This window comes from Scyliorhinus canicula, chromosome 6 (genome assembly GCF_902713615.1).
Source record: "Scyliorhinus canicula chromosome 6, sScyCan1.1, whole genome shotgun sequence".
NCBI lineage: Eukaryota > Metazoa > Chordata > Chondrichthyes > Carcharhiniformes > Scyliorhinidae > Scyliorhinus > Scyliorhinus canicula.
This window is the reverse complement of record NC_052151.1, coordinates 85290075-85310687: the sequence shown is the minus strand read 5'-3', so window position 1 is coordinate 85310687 and position 20613 is coordinate 85290075. Positions and strand designations below refer to the sequence as shown.

General features: G+C 45.8%; 1 protein-coding gene across 1 annotated transcript in view; it reads right to left on the bottom strand.

Annotated features, from left to right (window-relative positions):
• Positions 1-3930: 3930 nt before the first annotated feature.
• The window catches only part of LOC119967280, a 304394-nt gene continuing 287711 nt past the window's right edge, over positions 3931-20613 (bottom strand). The window contains exons 23-27 of the mRNA XM_038799603.1: positions 15332-15385; positions 14513-14654; positions 6802-6871; positions 4882-5023; positions 3931-4480 (exon numbers count right to left, since the gene is read on the bottom strand). Coding sequence (XP_038655531.1) covers positions 4900-5023; positions 6802-6871; positions 14513-14654; positions 15332-15385 — 390 coding nt within the window. The 3' untranslated portion in view covers positions 3931-4480; positions 4882-4899. The remainder of the gene's footprint in view (positions 4481-4881; positions 5024-6801; positions 6872-14512; positions 14655-15331; positions 15386-20613) is intronic.

The window sequence follows — 20613 nt, the reverse complement described above, 5'->3', positions numbered from 1 at the left end:
CGACCATTCTTCAACTTTTGATGCTCTTGTCCCAATAAATTCTTTACTTGCATTCCGATTTGTTCCAGTGTATGGCCCCGATTAGTTCAAACGCTTGCATGATTCTGACACCCAAGTAGGTTAGCCATCCATTACCAGATCTGTCTAGATCAGTCATTTTCAAACTCGGGGTCACGGGTGGTGTGGGGAGGGTTGCAGTGTTCCTGGTCACGGGTGAGCCCCATGGTAGCACAGTGGTTAGCATTGTTGCTTCACAGCACCAGGGTCCCAGGTTCGATTCTTGGCTTAGGTCGCTGTACAGAGTCTTCATGTTCTCTCCATGTCTGCGTGGGTCTCCTCCGGGTGCTCCGGTTTCCTCCCACATCCCGAAAGACGTGCTGTTAGGTAATTTGGACATTCTAAATTCTCCCTCCATGTACCTGAACAGGTGTCGGAAAGTGGTGACTAGGGGCTTTTCACGGTAACTTCTTTGCAGTGTTAATGTAAGCCTACTTGTGACAATAAAGATTATTATTATTGAGGTGCCTAATGGCCGCAATCAGCTTTTAATAATGGTGGCTGCGACCGGCTTTCAGAATGCCAGCTTTCTCATGCATGCGTGTCCCCTCGGCAGTGCACAGGGCTGGAGCCCAGGGAGGCAGACCACCACCTCCTGATGTCAGTGCTAACCCGGGAAAAGATTCTTTTATATAAAAAAAAATAAATTGATGGAGTCTTCTCAAGAAATGCGGCAGAGAGCAAGTTGCATGCCCCATACACTAATGCCTCATGCTCTGGGCGAAAGAGAGATTGGTCCATTTTGTAGCTGTTAGCAGTGCTGGTGTGAGCTCCAGGGCCTGTGGTGAATTAAGAAGAAGCTGAAATCGGGAACAAAGCAGTATAAAGATGATTTCTTGAGGTGTGGGTTTATTAATGGTGATGTGGAGATATCGACTTTGGACTGGGGTGAGCACAGTAAGAAGTCTTACAACACCAAGTTAAAGTCCAACAGGTTTGTTTCAAATCACTAGCTTTCGGAGCACTGCTCCTTCCTCAGGTGAATGAAGAGCTAGGTTCCAGAAACATATATATATAGACAAAGTCAAAGATGCCAGACAATGCGTTGAATGCAAGCATTTGCAGGTAATTAAGTCTTTACATATCCAGAGATAGGGTAACCCCAGGTTAAAGAGGTGTGAATTATCCACAGCAAGTTATAGGATTTTGCAAGCCCAGGCTAGATGGTAGGGGATGAATGTAATAGGACATGCATCCAAGGTCCTGGTTGAGGCCATACGCGTGTGCAGAACTTGGCTATAAGTTTCTGCTCGCTGATTTTGCGTTGTCGCACGTCATGAAGAACGCTTGGAGAATGCTTACCCAGCGAATCAGAGGTTGAATGCCTTTGCTGAAGTGTTCCCCGACTGGAAGGTAACATTCCTGCCTGGAGATTGTCGCGTGATGTCCGTTCATCCATTATCGCAGCGTCTGCATGGTCTCTCCAATGTACCACGCTTCAGGACATCCTTTCCTGCAGCGTATGAGGTAGACAACGTTGACCGAGTCACACGAGTATGTACCGCCTACCTGGTGGGTGGTGTTCTCATGAGTAATGGTGGTACCAATGTCGATGATCTGGCACGTCTTGCCATGGCAGGGTTGTGTGGTGTCATGGTCATTGTTCCTGAAGGCAGGGTAGTTTGCTGCAAACAATGGTTTGTTTGAGGTTGTGCGGTTGTTTGAAGGCAAGTAGTGGGGGTGTGGGGATGACCTTGGCAAGATGTTCATCTTCATCGATGGCATGTTGAAGGCTGCAAAGAAGATGTCGTAGTTTCTCCAACGACGAATGGTACTCTGTCGCTTGTGCCCAGTGTTGGTCTTCAGGAGGTCGGTGCGGTTTTTTGCTGTGGCAAGTCGGAACTGTCGATCGATGAGTTGAGCGCCATATCCCGTTCGTACGAGGGCATCTTTCAGCGCCTGTAGATGTCTGTTACGCTCCTCATCTGAGCAGATCCTGTGTATACGGAGGGCTTGTCCATAGGGGATGGCTTCTTTAATGTGTTTAGGGTGGAAGCTGGAGAAGTGGAGCATTGTGAGGTTATCCGTGGGCTTGAGATAAAGCGAAGTGCTGAGGTGACCGTCCTTGATGGAGATGTGTGTCCAAGAATGCAACCGATTTGGAGAGTCGTCTATGGTGAGTCTGATGGTGGGATGGAATTTATTGATGTCATCGTGTAGTCGTTTCAATGATTCTTCACCGTGGGTTCAAAGGAAAAAAAAGTGTCATCGATGTATCTGGTGTATAACATCGGTTGAAGGTCCTGTGCGGTGAGGAGGTCTTGTTAAAACTTGTGCATGAAGATGTTGCCGTATTGAGGTGCGAATTTGGTCCCCATGGCTGTTCCGTGCGTCTGGATGAAGAACTTGTTGTCGAAGGTGAAGACGTTGTGATCCAGAATGAAGCGGATGAGTTTCAGAATTGCTTCTGGAGATTTCCATTTGTCGGTGTTGAGTACTGAGGCTGTTGCAGCAATAACGTCTTCCTGGGGGATGCTGGTGTAGAGTGCCGAGATGTCCACTGTGACGAGGAACGTTCCTGGTTCAACTGGTCCATGGGTGTTTAGTTTCTGTAGGAAGTCCGTCGTGTCGCAACAGAAGCTGGGCAGGTTTCCTTGTACAAGGAATACCAGGTTCTGTCACTCACAGGAAGTAGGCAATTCAGGAGAATGTCAGGAGTTTCCCTGCTATAGATAAGACTAAATACCTTCTTGACATCCAGATCCTAGGTTCGTTCCTGGCTCTGGGTCACTGTCCATGTGGAGTTTGTACATTCTCTCCGTGTCTGCGTGTGTTCACCCCCACAACCCAAAGATTTGCAGGGTAGGTGGATTGGCCACACTAAATTGCCCCTTAATTGGAAAAAGAATTGGGCACTCTAAATTTATTTTTAAAAAGACAAAATATTTTGATTTGTTGCCAAAGTATGATTTATCTCTCACAACAATCCTGACATCAGAAGGCCAGGAGGTCTTTTCCTCCTCAATCATAGGATGTGCATTTGGAGTCTTGATCTGAGAAAAAAGCACACCAACTTTGTTTATAGATGGCTTCCAAAAAAGGTTTGCGTGTCATGATGGTCAGAATATTGACGGACCTCTTGGGCTTTCTCTTCTCACGTCTTCCAAACTCGCTTTTGGGTGTCAGCCTTGAGCTGTTAGAATGCTGCCACGTTGACTGCAAACCTTGGATTGTTCTACCTGGCAAGGAAGGCTGCTTGATTTTGGTATAGGAAGTCACGTCTTTCTGCTCTTTCTGCATCGTTTCCACCAAATCAGTCCTGGTGATGATGATGCTCAAACCTAATGACCTGGATACAGGACTCTTAGTTTATCTGATTTTTATTTGATCCCACTGTTATGGAATGAAGTTGGATTTGTCATTTTCCAGGTTTGTGTGAATTATACTTGGAATTCCTTTCTTCAGTCAGCCTGCTTTAAAGCTTGATCTCCTTACTGTTGGACTTTGAGTCTTGCAATGGCTTGGTGCTAGGTGATCGAACAAGTTGCCAATATAAATTTGGAGTCTTGATAGTTCACCACATGGTGCAATTGCAGTTCTTCTTTTCAAACAGTCACTCTTGAGATTATCTTGGGTGTTCTAATATTCAAAATATGTTGCAAACTTTTAAGTTTTCTTTCTCTGACCGTGAAGATGGCGTGTCTTAAGGTGATTACATTCATGGTGCTGTATAATTTTAAGTTGTAGTTTAAAGTTTTTTACAGTTTGCCCATTCGCTCCATGTTAAATTTGTAATAATCTATAATAGAAACTGGCTTCCAAGGCCAGAGAAGATCCAGGAACTTGTCTCCAGGAACTTGTCTCCAGTGTCAGTAAGAAGACCCTCAACTGTCAGCAAGATGACCTATGAAGAACAACTTAAACCAACCGGCTTTTCACAACACGTCTTAAAGATGATCTTGTACAGTTATATAGGCCACCTAATCAATTAGAGAATGAAATTCTGAAACAATGCTTTAGACACCAAGCAAGAGAACAAAAATGTAGAGCAGATGTCAAAAGGTGTTTCTTTTTATAGGGTGTTAAATAGATGGACCACGTTGCCAGGAAATGCAATTAAAGACAGCACAAGATTCATTCAGCAAAGTAACTAGATGGTGTAATTGGAAAACAGCATGATTGGTATTCTGAAATGAGATCAAATAGGTTAAAGGATCTTCATTGTCTGATCCTATCTTGCAAATGAATTAACTCAGCATTATAATATTCTACGTCTTTAACAAAGCCATCACTGGTACTTTTGATTTTTTTTAAAGACCATCATAATTAATTACGACAAATGTGATATTTGCTGGCATTCTTCAAATGCATTTGCAGAGATCACGAAGCTTTGTTGCTTTTGAAGATAGACATGTTGAGGTGTGTAGAGGAACTTGTCCTGAGTGCCCCTGATGTTTTCAGAGCACTTTACATCAACAACCACCTGGAAGGTTATAATAAAATTAACTGCAAATGGAGAAGTAAATCAAATGCATTACAAAGACTTAGATCTTAGATATTTTAAAAATTCAATCTATGGGCGGTATGGTGGCACACTGCTGCCTCATGGCGCTGAGGACATGGGTTCGATCCTGGCCCCAGGTCACCGTCCGTGTGGAAGTCTGCACATTCTCCCTGTGTCTGCTTGGGCCTCGCCCCACAACCCAAAGATGTGCAGGGCAGGCGAATTGGCCATGCTAAATTGCCCCTTAATTGGGGGAAAAAATAGAATTGGGTACTTTAAATTTTTTTAAAAACCCAAAAATATTCTATCAAGGATATCTAAACTCATTGCATGCTTACCAAGACTGTAACATATAATTGGCTGCACAATAATATACTTACCACTTTGACTATATTAGTCTACAATAGAGACTTGTGGGATTGTTCTTCTTTGTGGATGTCCACTAAGGAAGATTCTTGAATCTTGGTTCTTAGTCTTTGTAGAGATGGTGATGCCTGGCACCAAAGACCTAGTTTCTGGGCACTGCAGACAATAAAGGCAGCATGGATTTTTTTGGTGGGGGAACTTATCTAAAGTTCTATTTTTCTATGCATACAAATGTAATACTGAACACCATCCAGGTAGAATAAATTGTTTATAGTTAAAATTAACAAAACTTTCACTCCTTTTTCCCTAGCCCTCTGGATCCGTGTAGATCTTTCACTCTTTATAAAATGACCAATGCAGCAGCTTGGATGAAATTCAATGTGCATGGTGCTGTATTTTTTTTAAAAATTGCTGCCTTTAAAAAATAGGAGTAATCAAAATCAATTTTTTATTAATAGCAGATCATTGACAGAGGGATTTTTTTGTACTAGATAACACTCAAGTTCAATTTATTAAAACCACAATTAATAACTTGAAAATTCACAACTTTAACCAGGTTTTAATTTCTAAACACCACTCATGAAAAAGGAAATGAGGTACATCGCTGTTTATTATGCGAGTGTGCCAGACTTGATACAAGGACTAAGCAGACATGACCTTCTTTCCAGTTATGCAACCTGTTTTGCAGCTGGTGGTTTTAGAGTTTTGATATATTAATTTTGTACCCTCTTTAGAAATAAAACATGATTTATTATGCCAGAATCAACTAGGAAGTAAGCACCTATTTAAAACAAAGAGCATAGTCCTGTTTGTATGGATGAAAAATTGTTATTTCCTGCCACACCGCTCTCTATCTGGATGATAAATTGCTCGTTTCTGTGGGAAATATTGAGCCATTACTTGGCTTCCACTCTAAATAAGTAGCTAAATCATGAACTTATCATGTAGTGAATGAGAGCCTGATTAAATGCTGATCCTACTCCAAAATAAAGTAGTGTTGAAAATACCCAGCAGGCCTGTCAATATTATTGGATCCGCTCTATTTCCATTCATTTCTGGTTTTATTTCAGACTTCCAGTATTGACAGTTTTAAAAATTATTTTTCAGACGTTGGTGTTGCTGGCACGACCAACCATTGTTGTTGGCCATCTCTAATCCATGGGCTTTCTAGGCTATTTCAGAGGACAATTAAGATTCAACCACATTTCTGTGGGTCAGTAGTCACATGTCGGTCAGATTTTTTTTCCCTAATGGGCATTAGTGAACAGACACGGCTTTATGATGACCGATAGTTTCCATGGCACCATTACTAAGATTAGATTTCAATTAAGTAATTGAATTTAATTTCCACCAGCCACAAGAATGTGAACCTGTTTTCCCAGGACAATGGTTTCTGGATTACTAGTCCAGTGACATTCCACTCCTTCACCGTCACCCGTTTCTATTTATCTCTACACTGCTTTCTGTTATAATTTGATTGGAAACATGCTGTGGTGGGAGTCCTGATTGGGAAACACATAATGTCATAGTGTATTCACACGACATGATGTACCATCAATATTAAAATGTAAACAAACATATATTAAAAAATACATCGTCCTATTTGAAAGTCTGAATTCACAATCTGCAGTCTCAAGATTATTATTCCCCATCAAGTTTCAACGGGTAACACTGGACAAATCAAATATTAATTTTCTTATTTTCATAGGTTGCTCTGTGCTGTAATAGCCCACTCAAATATCTCTTAATCGCATTCAGGGAGTTTATACTGTATTCATTGTCAGACAATTAAAAAGCAGCTCAAAGAAGGAACTGATCAGTTATCGATCGCAGGTGAAGGGAAATGTTAAAATAAAATGACACTATCCTCCTAACTAGAGTTTGCTGCATTTTATACTGAACCTGTACTTTCAATCTGAGTTCTCTTTTCTCACCTTTCATTGCTTGCCAGAGGTGAATCACATTTTGAACTTTTATCATGAATTAAGCCCTCTGCGAAAGCACCTGTGAAACAATATACATTCCTTAATTTTTAACTGGTACCATAAACAAATACATCATTACCTGAAATATTGAGGTTTGGATTGCCATAATCCACCTTGACATTCTCAGTGAGTGGAATCTCCTAGCATTGCACAAGAATGGTGCCAGAGTAGTGAACAGCAATTTCTGCCAGGGTTTGTCCATGGCTTGATACTCAGCCCTCTCTTCCTCATTTATGCCAATGAAATATCAATACTTGAAAAAAGGGCAGGGGTTTACTCTGAGTTTTCTGAGGACATCACCATTGATATCCCCTGAGTTCTGGAAAAGCCTCAGGAAAGAGCCATTGGTGTCTGGATGATCCAGAGGAACCAATATCCCTGTACTCGGCTCTAATTAGCCCCCCAAAAGTTACATTTCAGCCATTCTCCAAAAGAATCAAGCACAAGAAACGGGATGTGAGAATTGAGCTGTTGTCAAAACTAATCGGGGCCAACAGAGAGAAGTTCCTGGGTATAATATTTCATTGCAATATGGCTTGGACAGAACTCTGACAGCAACAGAACCTCGGCCAGGCTGAGTCATCTTTGGAAAGAAACATGGAATCAGCTCCACCTCCAAACATTTTCTTGAGACACGAGCCTGGAACCATCTGTGACTCAAAAGCCTAAAATGGAAAGCTTGGCCATTGAAACAATTGCTATATTCATTGATTGGCACAACATATAGTGCTGTACCTTGCAGAAACATAAGCCAAAGTTCACAATGTATATTGTGGCCAAAGATAATGAAGGCAGGATAAATTGTTATGGATGGAAATACTTAACATTTGTCCCACATACTTAACAGATAATGGCCGCGATTCTCCGCAACCACAATGGGTGGGAGAATAGCGGAAAGTCCGCTCCCGCACCTCCCGCTATTCCTCCACCCCCCCCAAATGGCGTGTCCGCTTTTCCGACACGCCGCTCGGAGAAACGTGGGCCGCCGTTTTTCACAGCCGCCCGCGATTCTCCGACCCGGATGGGCCGAGCGGCCTGCCGTTCCCGACCTGTTCACGACGGCAGCAACCACACCTGGCCGCTGTCGTCGTGAACATGGCGCGCCAGGTAAGTGTGGGGCCTGGGGGGGGTGGATTGGGGATCGAGCACCACGAACGTGCTCGCCTGGGGGCTGGCCCGTGATCGGTGTCCAAGGGGACGCACTCGTTCCCCTCCGCCCCCCCGCAAGATCAAGCCGCCACGTCTTGCGGGGCGGCTGAGGGGAAAGACGGCAACCGCGCATGCGCGGGTTTGAGCTGTCCAACCCGCGCATGCGCGGCTGATGTCAGGCTCCGCCACGGCATCATTCTCGGCGTGCGGGCCTTGAAGCCAGGGACAAGGCCCGGCCGCCGAGTTTCCCGGTAAGGCCCGCCTATCCCCCCGGGTAGGGGAGAATAGGGGCCGGGAGAGGCTTCCGACGCCATCGTGAACCTCTCCAGGTTTCACGACGGCGTCGGGCCTTGCGGAGAATTACGCCCAATGTTTTTATATTACATTGTCTTTAACTTTGGTAGACACCTATTAATCTATAAATATGTTATAGATAATACCTTAGATTTTCCACTATTGTACAATTGGTGTGCAATTTTGGTGTGGTGCAACCTTAACCTGCTTCAAAGGTGAAATCCTGACTTGAGCCATGGATGGGTTGGGGGGTGGGGGGGGGGGTGGAAGAAGAGGGCGTGGGGGTGGAAGAAGAGGGCGTGAGAGTGGAACTGGGTGGTGGTGTTCGAACACTTACTGAAATTTCAAGAAATTATTTTTATTGGACCAGTCCTTTGAAAACATTCGTAGAACACAGAAATAACAATATTTTTCCACAGCTAGTCATGGTCTACAATTTGACTAATGAAAGCTGGGCACACGCTTCTAAAAGTCCACTGGAATATTGCAGTGAAAAGTGGAAGTCATTGATATTTGAGTGACACAGAACCAGCTTGGACTTGTGCTTCAGAGATTTTATCTAACAAAACTGTTATTCCTATCATTTGTTTTATTTGGTATTTCTATTTGAATCTTATTGTAAATTCCTATTTGGAAAATACACTTTTTGAAGTAATTGCAATTAGTCTGGCAAGTTTGTATCAAAATAATTCCTGAAACCTGATGGAACAATAAGCTGTACATATCTTTCAGACTAATTTCAAAGTAATACATTACATAAACATATGATCATGGTTATTTATTTATTGAGCTAGCATTACTCCGGTTTCCGCAGCTTTGTCCGCTATAATTTGTTTTGTGGCTTCAAGCAATGGATGAGTTGACTTCCTTCAATATAACATGGAAAGCAAATAGGGCGAAATTCTCCCCCCCCCCCCCACGACGGGTGGGAGAATAGGGGGAGGGCCTTCCCGACTTTTTTGACGCCCTCCCGCTATTCCCCCCCCCCCCCCCCCCCCCCCCCGCCGAAATCCCGACAAGAATCGCTGCCGCCGTTTTTTTACGGCCGGCAGCGATTCTCAGCTGTTAGATGGGCCGAAGTCCCAGCCCTTTACGACCTTTTTACGAACGGCAAACACACCTGGTCCTGCCGTTCGTAAAAACGTCGTGACAAACTCGCAAAAAATAACCATGGCACCGATTGGCACGGCAGTACCACGGCCGTGCCAAGGGTGCCATGGGCCCGCGATCGGTGGGCACCGATCGCGGGCAGCGGGCCCGATGCCCGCGCACTATTTGTCCTTCCGCCGCCCCGCAGTATCAATACGCGGGGCGGCTGAGGGGCAACCCGGCCCGCGCATGCGCGGGTTTCGCGCAAAAACGCGATGACGTCACCCGCGCATGCGCGGGTGGAGTCTTCCCACCTGCGCATGCGCGGCTGACGTCATATGACGCGTCAGCCGGCGCTAACTCCGGCAAGCGGGCTTAACGATTTTCGTTAAGCCCGACTTGTCGGAGCCTCCGACGTCGGGCTGCTAGCCCCGACGGGGGACCAGAATCGGTCCCCCGTCGGGAAGGGGCGCGCTGCCGTATAACCCGCCCGGGTTTTACGGCAGTTTTACGATTTCTCCCGTTTTGGGAGAATTTCGCCCATAGGCTATTGTTTTTTTACTGGTATTGTTTCTTACCGATGCACAGTTTGGATTCCAGTTCAAATCAAATTCTGACTATTTCTGGAGACCTTGTGGGGATTGTAGAGTTTTAATTCTTTGTATGACTAAATGCAAGGAACTTTTCAACAGGATTGAGGTAAACTAAACGAGAACCACAAAATGATCATCACAATTGAAAATTGCTAGAGAAAAGTGCTGCTTTTTACATGACTGTAAGCAAATCGCTCCCTATCTTCAATGCCAATCTTGGAGAAATCACATCACTGTTTGGTCATCTACTCCTTTACTTCCTGGTGGCATCTTTGAGAAGACCGATGTCTTCTAATCAGGAAATTCAAAAGTGATTTTAATAAGTACAGTGGGTGAGAGTTGTTTTATAAAGTACTATTTTAGCTAGGGTAGAGACAGGGCATTACAAAAGGCCTAAGAAATTCGCTGTGATATCAGAATAGTTTTAATCAATTCCACTGTAATTTGGGGGACAATCTGTACGGATAAAGTGGTGTATAAGAGCATAAGAAATAGGAGCAGGAATAGGCCATTTGGCTCCTCGAACCTGCTCTGCCATTTGGCAGAGCTGATCTGATTACGATCTTCATTACACTTGCCTGTCCCACAAAATTCTTGACTCCTTTGTCAATCAAAAATATGTATAATTCCGCATTGAATATATTAAATGACCCAGCCTCCACTACTCCCAGGGGAAAAGAATTCCAAAGACTAATGACTCGCAGAGAATAATTAATTTCCCCTCACCTCAGTCTTTAGTGGGAACTATTTATTTCTAAACCGTGCAGCCTAGTTCTAGATTGTACCATGATAGGAAACATCCTCTTAGCATCTACCTGGTCAGCCCTCTCCGAATCTTTATTGGTTTTAATTACATAACCTCTCATCCTTCTAAACTCCAGTGACTATAGGCCCAACCTGCTCAACCTTTCTTCACAAGGCAACCCGTTCGTCCTTCTCTGAACTGCATTTTTCCCAAAAAATATACTTTATTCATAAAATGCATTCAAGTACATTGCATGACAATTCAAAATTGACATTACGTAAGGTGCAAAATCATACCAGATTCTTCCAATACTGTATGTTACTCACAATTTACAACTGAAGTTAAACTTTACAATATTCATTATATACGGATATACATATTAGGCCAAACATATGTCAAACATGCAGCCCAAGGGGTTTTACCCAATTTCCATTCCCTATGCACTATGGCAGAAAGGCTTTAGACAATGACATTTCTCCATTTTGCCTTGGCGACGTTGCCCAAAACTTTACTGTGTCCCTCAGTATGTAGTCCTCGATCTTGGAATATCCAGTCTGCAACACCAGCACAAGGCCTCTTTTCACTGGAAGACCAGCAAGCTTCAGTAGACCAAAGAGCATCTTTTATGAAGTCGATGGTCTTCCAGCTGCATTTGATGTCTATGTTCGTGTACATCCGTGGGAACAGCCCATAGAACACAGAGTCCTGCTCAGATAAACCTTGATTAAAAACCACTGCATCTCTTTCCAGATCTTTATTGCAAAGGCAAAATCCAGATGGAGTTGGACAATGGTCTCTTCCCCAATAGCCCAGTTTCATAGTGGTCATCCAAGTAACCTTCCACTTTATCTGGAAATCAAAAACAGACCGTGGGCGCGATTCTCCGCTCCCCACGCTGGGTGGGAGAATCGTGGGAGGGCCGGGTGACTCATTTCACACACCCCTGGCGCCCACCGCGATCCCCCCCTCCCCCCCCCCGGCTCGGAAGAATCGCCGCTCACCGCTTTTCACAGCGACCGGCGATTCTCCGCCCCGGATGGGCCGAGCGGCCTGCTGTTCGCGACCGTTTCACGACGGCGCCAACCACACCTGGTCGCTGCCGTCATGAACATGGGCGCCAAAGGCCTGTTTGAAGCTTGTGGGGGGCGGAGAGGGGAGTGAGCACCACGGCCGTGCTCGGGAGCGGACTGGCCCGCGATCGGTGCCCATCGATCATCGGGCCGGCGTCTCAAAGCGACGCACTCTTTCCCCTCCACCGCCCCGCAAGATCAAGCCACCACATCTTGCAGGGCAGCGGAGGGGAAGGCGGCCACCACGCATGCGTGGGTTTGAGCTGTCAGCCACCGTAACGTCAGCCGCGCATGCGCGGGTTGGAGCCGACCAACCTGCGCATGCGCGCCTGATGTCACACGGGCGCCGCCGTCGCGTCATTATCGGCAAGCGTCAAGGCCCGGCGGCCGAGAATAACGGAGCGCCGCTCCTAGCCCCCCGGGTGGGGGTGAATACGGTGAGAGGAGCGGCCTCCGAGGCCGTCGTGAAACTCGGCCGAGTTCACGATGGCCTTCCCGATTTTTCCCAGGAGTGGAGAATTCCGCCCCGTGTCTGCAGGGACATAACCCTCTAGATAAAAGGTGGAAAAATATATCCAGCACCCCTCTCATCTCAATAGCCACCTTTATGTGCCACTGTTTGCAGTTAGCTGTTTGTAACCCTCAGTTATCAAACACCAACTGTTACTATATGCTGAGGTTCTAACTGGCCCAGCGTTGAGAAGGATGGGTTTGCCCACATTCCCATGAAATGCTCCATTCAGATAGACTGTGTTGCTACTACCTATCCCTCATGGGATCACTGGTATGCTCTATACCAGGGTTTTTCAAAGTGCGAGTCGCGACCTGTGGGTGGATTGCGGGCAGGTGTCAGGAGGGGCATTCCCACGGTGGTCTCAATTGGGGAGAAGTAGCCAATGGCAACTCATGGCATTTTTATTGAGAATGGCAGCCACTACCACCTTTTAAATGGGAAGAAAATGAGGCTGTGGGCAGACTTCCTGCCACAAAAGGCAGCAATGAGGAGGTCACGTGCTCGTCACATATACTTTGCACCAAGCACCCTATATGTACGTGCTTTGGTGCCAAACCACAGAGGAGGGCTTCTTCCATTTTCTAGCTGCTGGTTGCTGACTGTGAAGATGGAGCATTTTGTTACAGGAAAGAGATGGCCAGAGACACAATTAGGCAGTGTACATACAGTACAGGATCTCACAACTGAACCTGCTGGAGAGATCTGTTGGAGAGAGTAGAATCCTGGGCAGGACAGAGCAGTGCTAGTCTTAGCTCTGTAAAGAGCTCCAGTGCCTCTGGCTAACAGCCTACAAAGAAGAAACGTAATTCGGGAACAAAGAAAAATAAACATAATTTCTTGAGTGATTGTTTTGTCAATTGTGTTAATGCAAATAAGGATGCAAAGCCAATGGGCGCGATTCTCCCACCGGGAGACTAAGGCCGATGCCGGAGTGAAAACCAGAGTGTTTCACTCCGGTGTCGGAGGCCGCTCCTCGCCCCCTGTTCTCCCACCCCCAGGGGGCTAGGAGCGGCGCCGCGCCAATTTCACGTGCCGGGCCTTGCCGCCCGCGTCAAAGCGGCGCCGCATAAATGACGCGGCCGGCGCGCTTAAATGACATCACCCACGCATGCGCAGGTTGGCCGGCGCCAACCCGCGCATGCGCGGTTGCCATCCTCCCCGCGGGTGCCCCGCAAGACATGGAGGATTGACCTTGCGGGGCGGTGGAGGAAAAAGAGTGCGTCCTTTAGAGACGCCGGCCCGCCGATAGGTGGGCACCGATCGCGGGCCAGACCCCTCCTGAGCACCCCCCTGGTGCTCGATCCTCCCTCTCCCCCCGCCCCCCTCCCACAGGCCGCACACGCAGCGTTCGCGCACTGTTTACGCCGGCAGCGACCAGGTGTGGTTGGCGCAGGGGTGAACCGGTCGGATTGGGCTGGCCGCTCGGCCCATCCAGGCCGGCGAATCGCCGCTCGACCGTTAGAAACGGCGAGCGGCGATTCTCCGAGCGGCCTGTCGTAAAACCCGGCACCCCGTTTTGGGGGGGGGGGTGGGAGAATCGCGTGCGGGTGCTAGGGTGGCGTGGCGGGAATCGCCCGGCACTCCCGCGATTCTCCCACCCGGCATGGGGGTCGGAGAATCGCGCCCAATGTTTTTGAATGCAGGGAAGTTTCAGACTTTGAAAGAGAAGTAGTGGGTGAAAAAATTATTTTTGAGGTTGAGACCTGAGAGTCAGTCAATAACTTACCGCTGACTCTAAATGAAAAGACTACATTGTGTATCTGAACTGCACATTAAAAACAAAAGCGCATAAGGTTGTCAACATTCTGGAGTAGCATCTCCCAGGAGTATCCGATGCTCAGTAAAACAAGCATTTTGTTGCTATTTCCCTTCACAACGACCTACATGTGCGAGGTTGGATTTTCCCTTCTCAAAAAGATGAAAATGGCACAAAGGAACTGGTTGAAGTCTGCACCTGATATGCACATTGCCCTCTCCTGTCAACCTGATTTGAGTGAAATCATGAGGACCAAGCAGGCTTCCCTTTCGCATTAAAGGTAAGCGAATGTGGCATGTGTCGTGAAGGTTGGCCGGCGATGGTCCTGCAGGTCAGCTCGTCAAAAGGGGATCCCGGGAAAAAAAGTTTGAAAAACACTACTTTATACCACAGCTACAGTGCATTTTGGCTATCTAGAAGGATTCAAAGTACATTTTCCACTTTCCTTACCAATGTTCGTGTAGTTGCTCTTGCATTGTGAAAATACTGCTTCCCTCTTAATTCCTGTGGCGCATCTATTCAATCCTTTATTACTCTGGTCATCAGTACAAAATAAAAATATGTGATTCTTAACATCTTCCTCTCTCGGTAACTGCAAAAAAACACACAATTTGTTCTCTGTTGATTGTCCTTAGATTGTCCTTTAAAAGAAAAATCTCATGAAAAAAATCTGATTAGCTTTAGATATTTTTGGTTTTATTCCATGCAAGTCGTTTGCCTTCAAATGTTTTACTTTAGATAGTAAGTAACAGACAAACCTCTCTAGAAGTTAACAGTGTCAGTAGAATAGTGAGGGATCTAACACAGCAAACACAAAAGATTGCTGGGCCACGTAGGACGATAAATCAATTGAATTTAATCTAGCTCCTCCTAATTTACGTTTGATCACAGTATATCCAGAAATTTTCCTTATCTTAACCAGGCAAGATTTACAGAACAATGATGGAGATCCTATGAATAAAATGAGCGTCTGAGGTCGAATCCAGAACATGCTCACATATCTTGCAGTGTGACATTGACATAGTCCTGTGAACATGTCCCACATCCTCCCTCATGGATGGGAATTGTTGGCTGGCATTTGCGAACCAGAACATAGATAAAACTGGAGTTTAAAAATTGCTTTGTGAATATTGTCATAAAGTTCACTCTTTTTGGACTAGTACATAATTACCACTGCCATTAACACCGAAGGGCACAGCCTGACCCAGTGTAAAATACTAACATTTGGAAAATACATTTCTTAACAATGAAGATGTTGGAAATACTTACATGAGAAATTGATTTTTCTTGTACTTTCTCAGCATTTTCGATTTCTTTTACTCGCTGTAAAATATCAAATGTTCAGTCATTAAGTAAGAATGTATGGAAGCACAAAATAAAGGCTATTTGGCTCATTGAGACTTTTCCTTTTGCAGAGCACGGATCTCCATGGATCTGACCATCTGATCTTTTTAATATCTCAAAGGAAAAGTTCCAGTTTCTTTATGTTTTCGGGTAATTCAGACAAAGCTCCCAATGATTTACCTATTTCAGCCGACACATATATGCGGTCCAAATTGGGCTTGCTGGCTGACCGGGGGGGGGGGGGGGGGGGGGGGTGGTTGGTGGTGCATGCATGCTTAGAACAGCCAAGAGATTATCAGGTAGTCCCCACTTATAAGGCACCAGGGGAGTTCAGCCTTGTTGAAGAGAGGGAAACTTTTTCAACTATTTAAGACCATGTTAAATAAATGCACAGAAAGGGTAGAAAATATAAATTTGCCCAGGTATGAGTATCATCTTGTACTTGCGTCTAGATTATCTATTTAACCATTGAATCATACACTATTTCTGATTTTCTTTTTATACATAGATGTATCAGAGAATACATCCCTGCTGGTGAAGAGTCATGTAATCTGCACTGACATCAGCAGAGTGTTTTTCAGGCTTCGGCAGTTCTTCATCTTAGATTGTATGAGTAACACCTCTTAATAAAACCTCTCATCGTGTTTGAAAGAACCCAGAGTGTGGGCACCTCCATAACCTTTCCATTTGCAGCAAACGCAGAGATGGAAGAAAAGAGAAAACTGGCGACCGAGGATTGAGGCAAGAAAACAAAATTGCAGAAAGAAAAAGTCATCAACAAAAACAGTGGAGAGGGCATCAAGGGCAAAGACAGAAACACAGGATCTGAGTCACACATGCATAGGGCAAAGCAAGCTACCAATGCGAAAGCTTTCAGGAATATAATGGAACGCAACCATGAGCAAGAAGAACTACAGTTTGAGAACTTGCTTGCCATAGAAGTGGGTAGAGTCTGGGCTACAGGGCAGTGCACTTGGTAAAGCTAAACAGGCTGCGGGAACAGGGATTCAGAAGTCTTCCGACACTACAGACCACTATTCGGGAAAAAGTCAGGAACCACAGTCGGGCAAAGAAAAAAGTTTCTAATCCACATTGTGAATAGGAATTGCTTGTTCCACACATCCAAATGAATTGAAGGGAGGAAGTAGGTTGAAGTATAGACCCTAGGAGCCGGGATCCAGAATGGCGGGAAACTGTGAGACTTGGAACACACGAGGAAAGATTCCAATATATCTCATAGCAAATCAAACTCCGGAGGACCTAAAGGTTGCAAAGTTTCTCAGTTTGGTTGGGCATAAAACATTTAAGCTGCTACAAAACATGTTTCACCCAGAAACACCAGATGAGACGAGTCCTAAAGGAGGGCATTTCTTACCTAGACCGTTGTTAATTACAGAAAGGGTCAGGTTTGACTACCATATTCTGGAAGAAGGTGGGAGTAGTTTACAATTTGTAGCAACCTTAAAAAAGGTTAGCAAAATGCTGCGAGTTTGGTGCACTTGATGATACCTCGTGATAGGCTGGTTTGTGGACTTTGCAGTGAAGCTATTCAGAGGAAGCTTTTTACTGTAAGCGATTTAACTCTCAAAGCTGCTGTGGTTGTTGCCACGTCTATAGAAATAGAAACAAAAGAAGTTTCACAGATTGGCGATGGAGCAAAGATCTAGAAAGTGGATACCACACGGAACAAGGCTGCCTTGTCACCGGTATACACAGTACACACAGGTTGGACCACTCAGCGGGGGAATGCTGGAGTAGACAAAATAAGTGCAAGAACGATGGCAAAAAGGGCCATAGTGCCCAGGCATATTGGGCTCAGAAAACCTCTCCAAAACCATGGATATGCAACAAGAACTTCTGGAGAAGTAGGATAAGGTGTTCAATGATTCACTAGGCTCAGTGACTGGAGTTGGTGCAACTACGAATCAAGCTAAATAGTGCACAAAAGCCAAAAATGTCTCAAAGCTAGAACCATGCCATACGCCATCAGGCCAAAAGTCAAAGAAGAGCTAGAAAGGCTAGTCCAAACAAGAGTTATTGAATCAGTTGCTACAAGTGATTGAGCAACACCAAAGGTTCCTGTATTGAAATGTGATGGCTCAGTGAGAATATGTGAAGATTTTAAAACAACTGTTCATCCAGTATTGTGCGCAGGTCACTATCCACTGCTGTTGATTGAAGACTTGTTTGCTGAACTTTCTGGAGGGCAGAAATTCAGTAAAATTGATCTATCACAGGCATATTTACAAATGAATATGGCTGCGAAATCATAGTCTCAACTCACCACCGTGACACACTAAGGTTTGTTTCATTCCAGAAGACCTCCTTTTGGAATAATATCTGCTCATGCTATTTCTCAGAGATCCATGGATCAAATTCTGTGTGGGCTAAATGGGGTGCGTTATTTAGATGACAGTCTCATCACTGCTTCACGTGAACAGGAACACTTGAAGAATTTGGAAGCTACTCTGAAGCGTTTACAGAACCATGATCTCAGAGATAAAAAGGAAAAGTGCGACTTTTTCAAGTCATCCATAAATTACCTGGGTCACATCACTGATAAAGATGGCTTGCACAAGGAGCCAAAGAAGATAACAACAACCTTAAAAGCACCACATCACAACTGTGACACAACTTAGATCCTTTTTAGAATTGATCAGTTATTATGGTAAATTTGTGCAGAACTTAGCAACACGATCGAAGCCTCTACACATCTTGTTATGTGCCAAACCACAGGTATGGCATTGGTCAGAAGAATGCGAAAGAGCGTACAATGAGGTAAAAGATGCCTTACAGAAGTCGTACAGATGTTGGTTCACTACAACCCCAAGCTGAAGTTCCAACTTGCTAGCAATGTGTCACGCTATGGAATTGGTGCAGTTTACTTGCAAATTATGCCTTCTGGAGAAGAGTGACCGATAGCATTTGCTTCACTAACATTTACTACTGCACAAACAAATTATACTCTGCTAGAAAAATAGGCTCTGAGCATCATTTTCGGGGTATCACTACATTTATTGTCGTAATTTTACTCTTTTAACGTATCATCAACCCATGATGATAATCTTTGGGCTATATAAAGGTATTCCTTCTTTAGCAGCTAGCAACTAGATACTATTAGCACACACGTATGACATCTAAAATCGCAAGTCAGAGCAACAAGCTGATGCTTCATCAAGATTGCTGTTACAAATCAGGCAAGAACCTGAAGAACATTTCATCAACACTCTGGGCTGGATTCTCCGTCCTGCCGTGCCACATTTCTGTTTCACCCTGCCGGCAAGATACTCTGTTAAGCCGGCTGGTCAATAGGGTTTCCCATTGTGGAGCAGCCCCACGCCGTCAGGAAACTCCCCGGCTGCCGGCAAAACAGCATCCCGCCGGCAGAGAATCCAGCCCCCTGTATTTCTCACTTGTGGATAATGTACCTGTGACTTCATCTCAAGTACAGAGATATACAAGAGCCGATCCAGTGATGGAGAAGGTGATGAGCATGGTCCAAAAAGGAACGGTCAGGTGTTTATTGGAAAAATCCAGACCTTGAGCCCTACATCACACAAAGATTGAGTTCACAGTACAGAATGGAGTTCTATTATGGGGAATCTGTTATTATTCCTCCATGCTTATGTAACAAATTCCTTGACCAATTGCATAAGGGACATCCTGATGAGGATGAAGGAATTGGCATGCAGTTATTCTGGTGGCCAGGGGGGGACTTCTGGTGATGGCGGGTGGGAGGCAGCCATGCGTTGGAGGGCTCCCGTTTGGGAATGGCATTGTCGGGTATTGACGCCTGGTCCTAGGAGCAGCGAAGGCAGTATAGGTCTGGAGAAAGCACAGGGAAGGGATATGTCGAGGATCAGTACAAAAACGGCTGTGAAAACAGCTGAAAGTCCGTCGGGGAGATAGAAAGGTCACCGTGGGGTCACCAAGGAAAATGGAGGCTGGAGCACCAGCGGAGGCCACATTGCTTACGGCTGAAGAAATAACTAAGGTAATGGCTGCGGAATTCGAAAGGCAGTTTACAAAATACATGGAGACAATGAGGAAGGAGATGAGGGAGGTTTTGAGTGTGCTGGTCGAGGAGGCGATTTTCCCGGTGACGATGGCGTTGGCGAGCGCAGTGGCAGAGGTGCAGAAGCAAGGGGAGGTGCTGAAGGAAGTGGAGGAGACATTATTGCAGCATGGTGATCAACTTACGTCGATGGGGAAGGAGATGCGGAAGGTGATGAAGATTAACAAGGATCTGCGAGGAAAAATAGAAGACCTGGAAAACAGATCCAGATATCAGAATTTGAGGATTGTGGGGCTGCCCAAAAGAGTTGAAGGGCCGAGGCCGACTGAGTATTTTGCTGCGATGCTGGCTGATGAGACCATCAATTCACGCGACACGTGGTTAGAAGTGAACAGTGGTTTTAATCGTCTTACAACAGAGCCTGCCTGTGACGAGATGAACTCCAGATGAACTGGCAGGCAGGCTCTCAGCATCAACCTTTATACTTCCGGTTAAGGGGAGGAGCCATGGGTGGAGCCAAGGGTGGAGCCCAGTACAAGCTCCTCATCTCCCCCTATGGATACAGCCGCGCAACTACACGTGATCCAATACAATATACAGGCTCAACACATGTTGTACAATATAGTGTGGATTATTAGTATTTATAATTCACCACATTGGCAAAACTATTGGGGGAGGGGGAGGATCCCTCCCGATATGAACTGGATCGGGCTCATCGGTTGTGGATGCCTGTGCCAAAGGCGAGTGAGCCGCCAAGGATAGTGACTCTGTGCTTCCATAGGTACAGTGTGAAGGAGAAGGTCCTGTGCTGGGCCAAGCAGAAGCGGGTGGTGCAGTTGGCTGGAGCTGGTATACGTGTATACCAGGACTTTACGGTGGAGCTGGCGAGGAGGCGGGCTGCTTTCAACCGGGTGAAGAGGGCACTGTACATTAGCAAGGTGCACTGCGTGCGGGTGTGTGGGCTAAAGGAGCCAATGTTGTATATATTTGAACAAGGGAAGTGATGGGACTTTCACTCGAAGTGAGCGATCTTTGGGGTGTAGGTGGATATGCGGGGTTTGTGTGCTAAAAGGGGATTTCTGGGCTTTCCTAGGGCCGGGCAAGGGGGAAAGGGACCCGGGTGGGGGCCTCCGCGCTGGCCGGTTTAAACCGGCCAGTGAACGGGAGTGAGGTGGGGGGAGAGGCTGCGGCC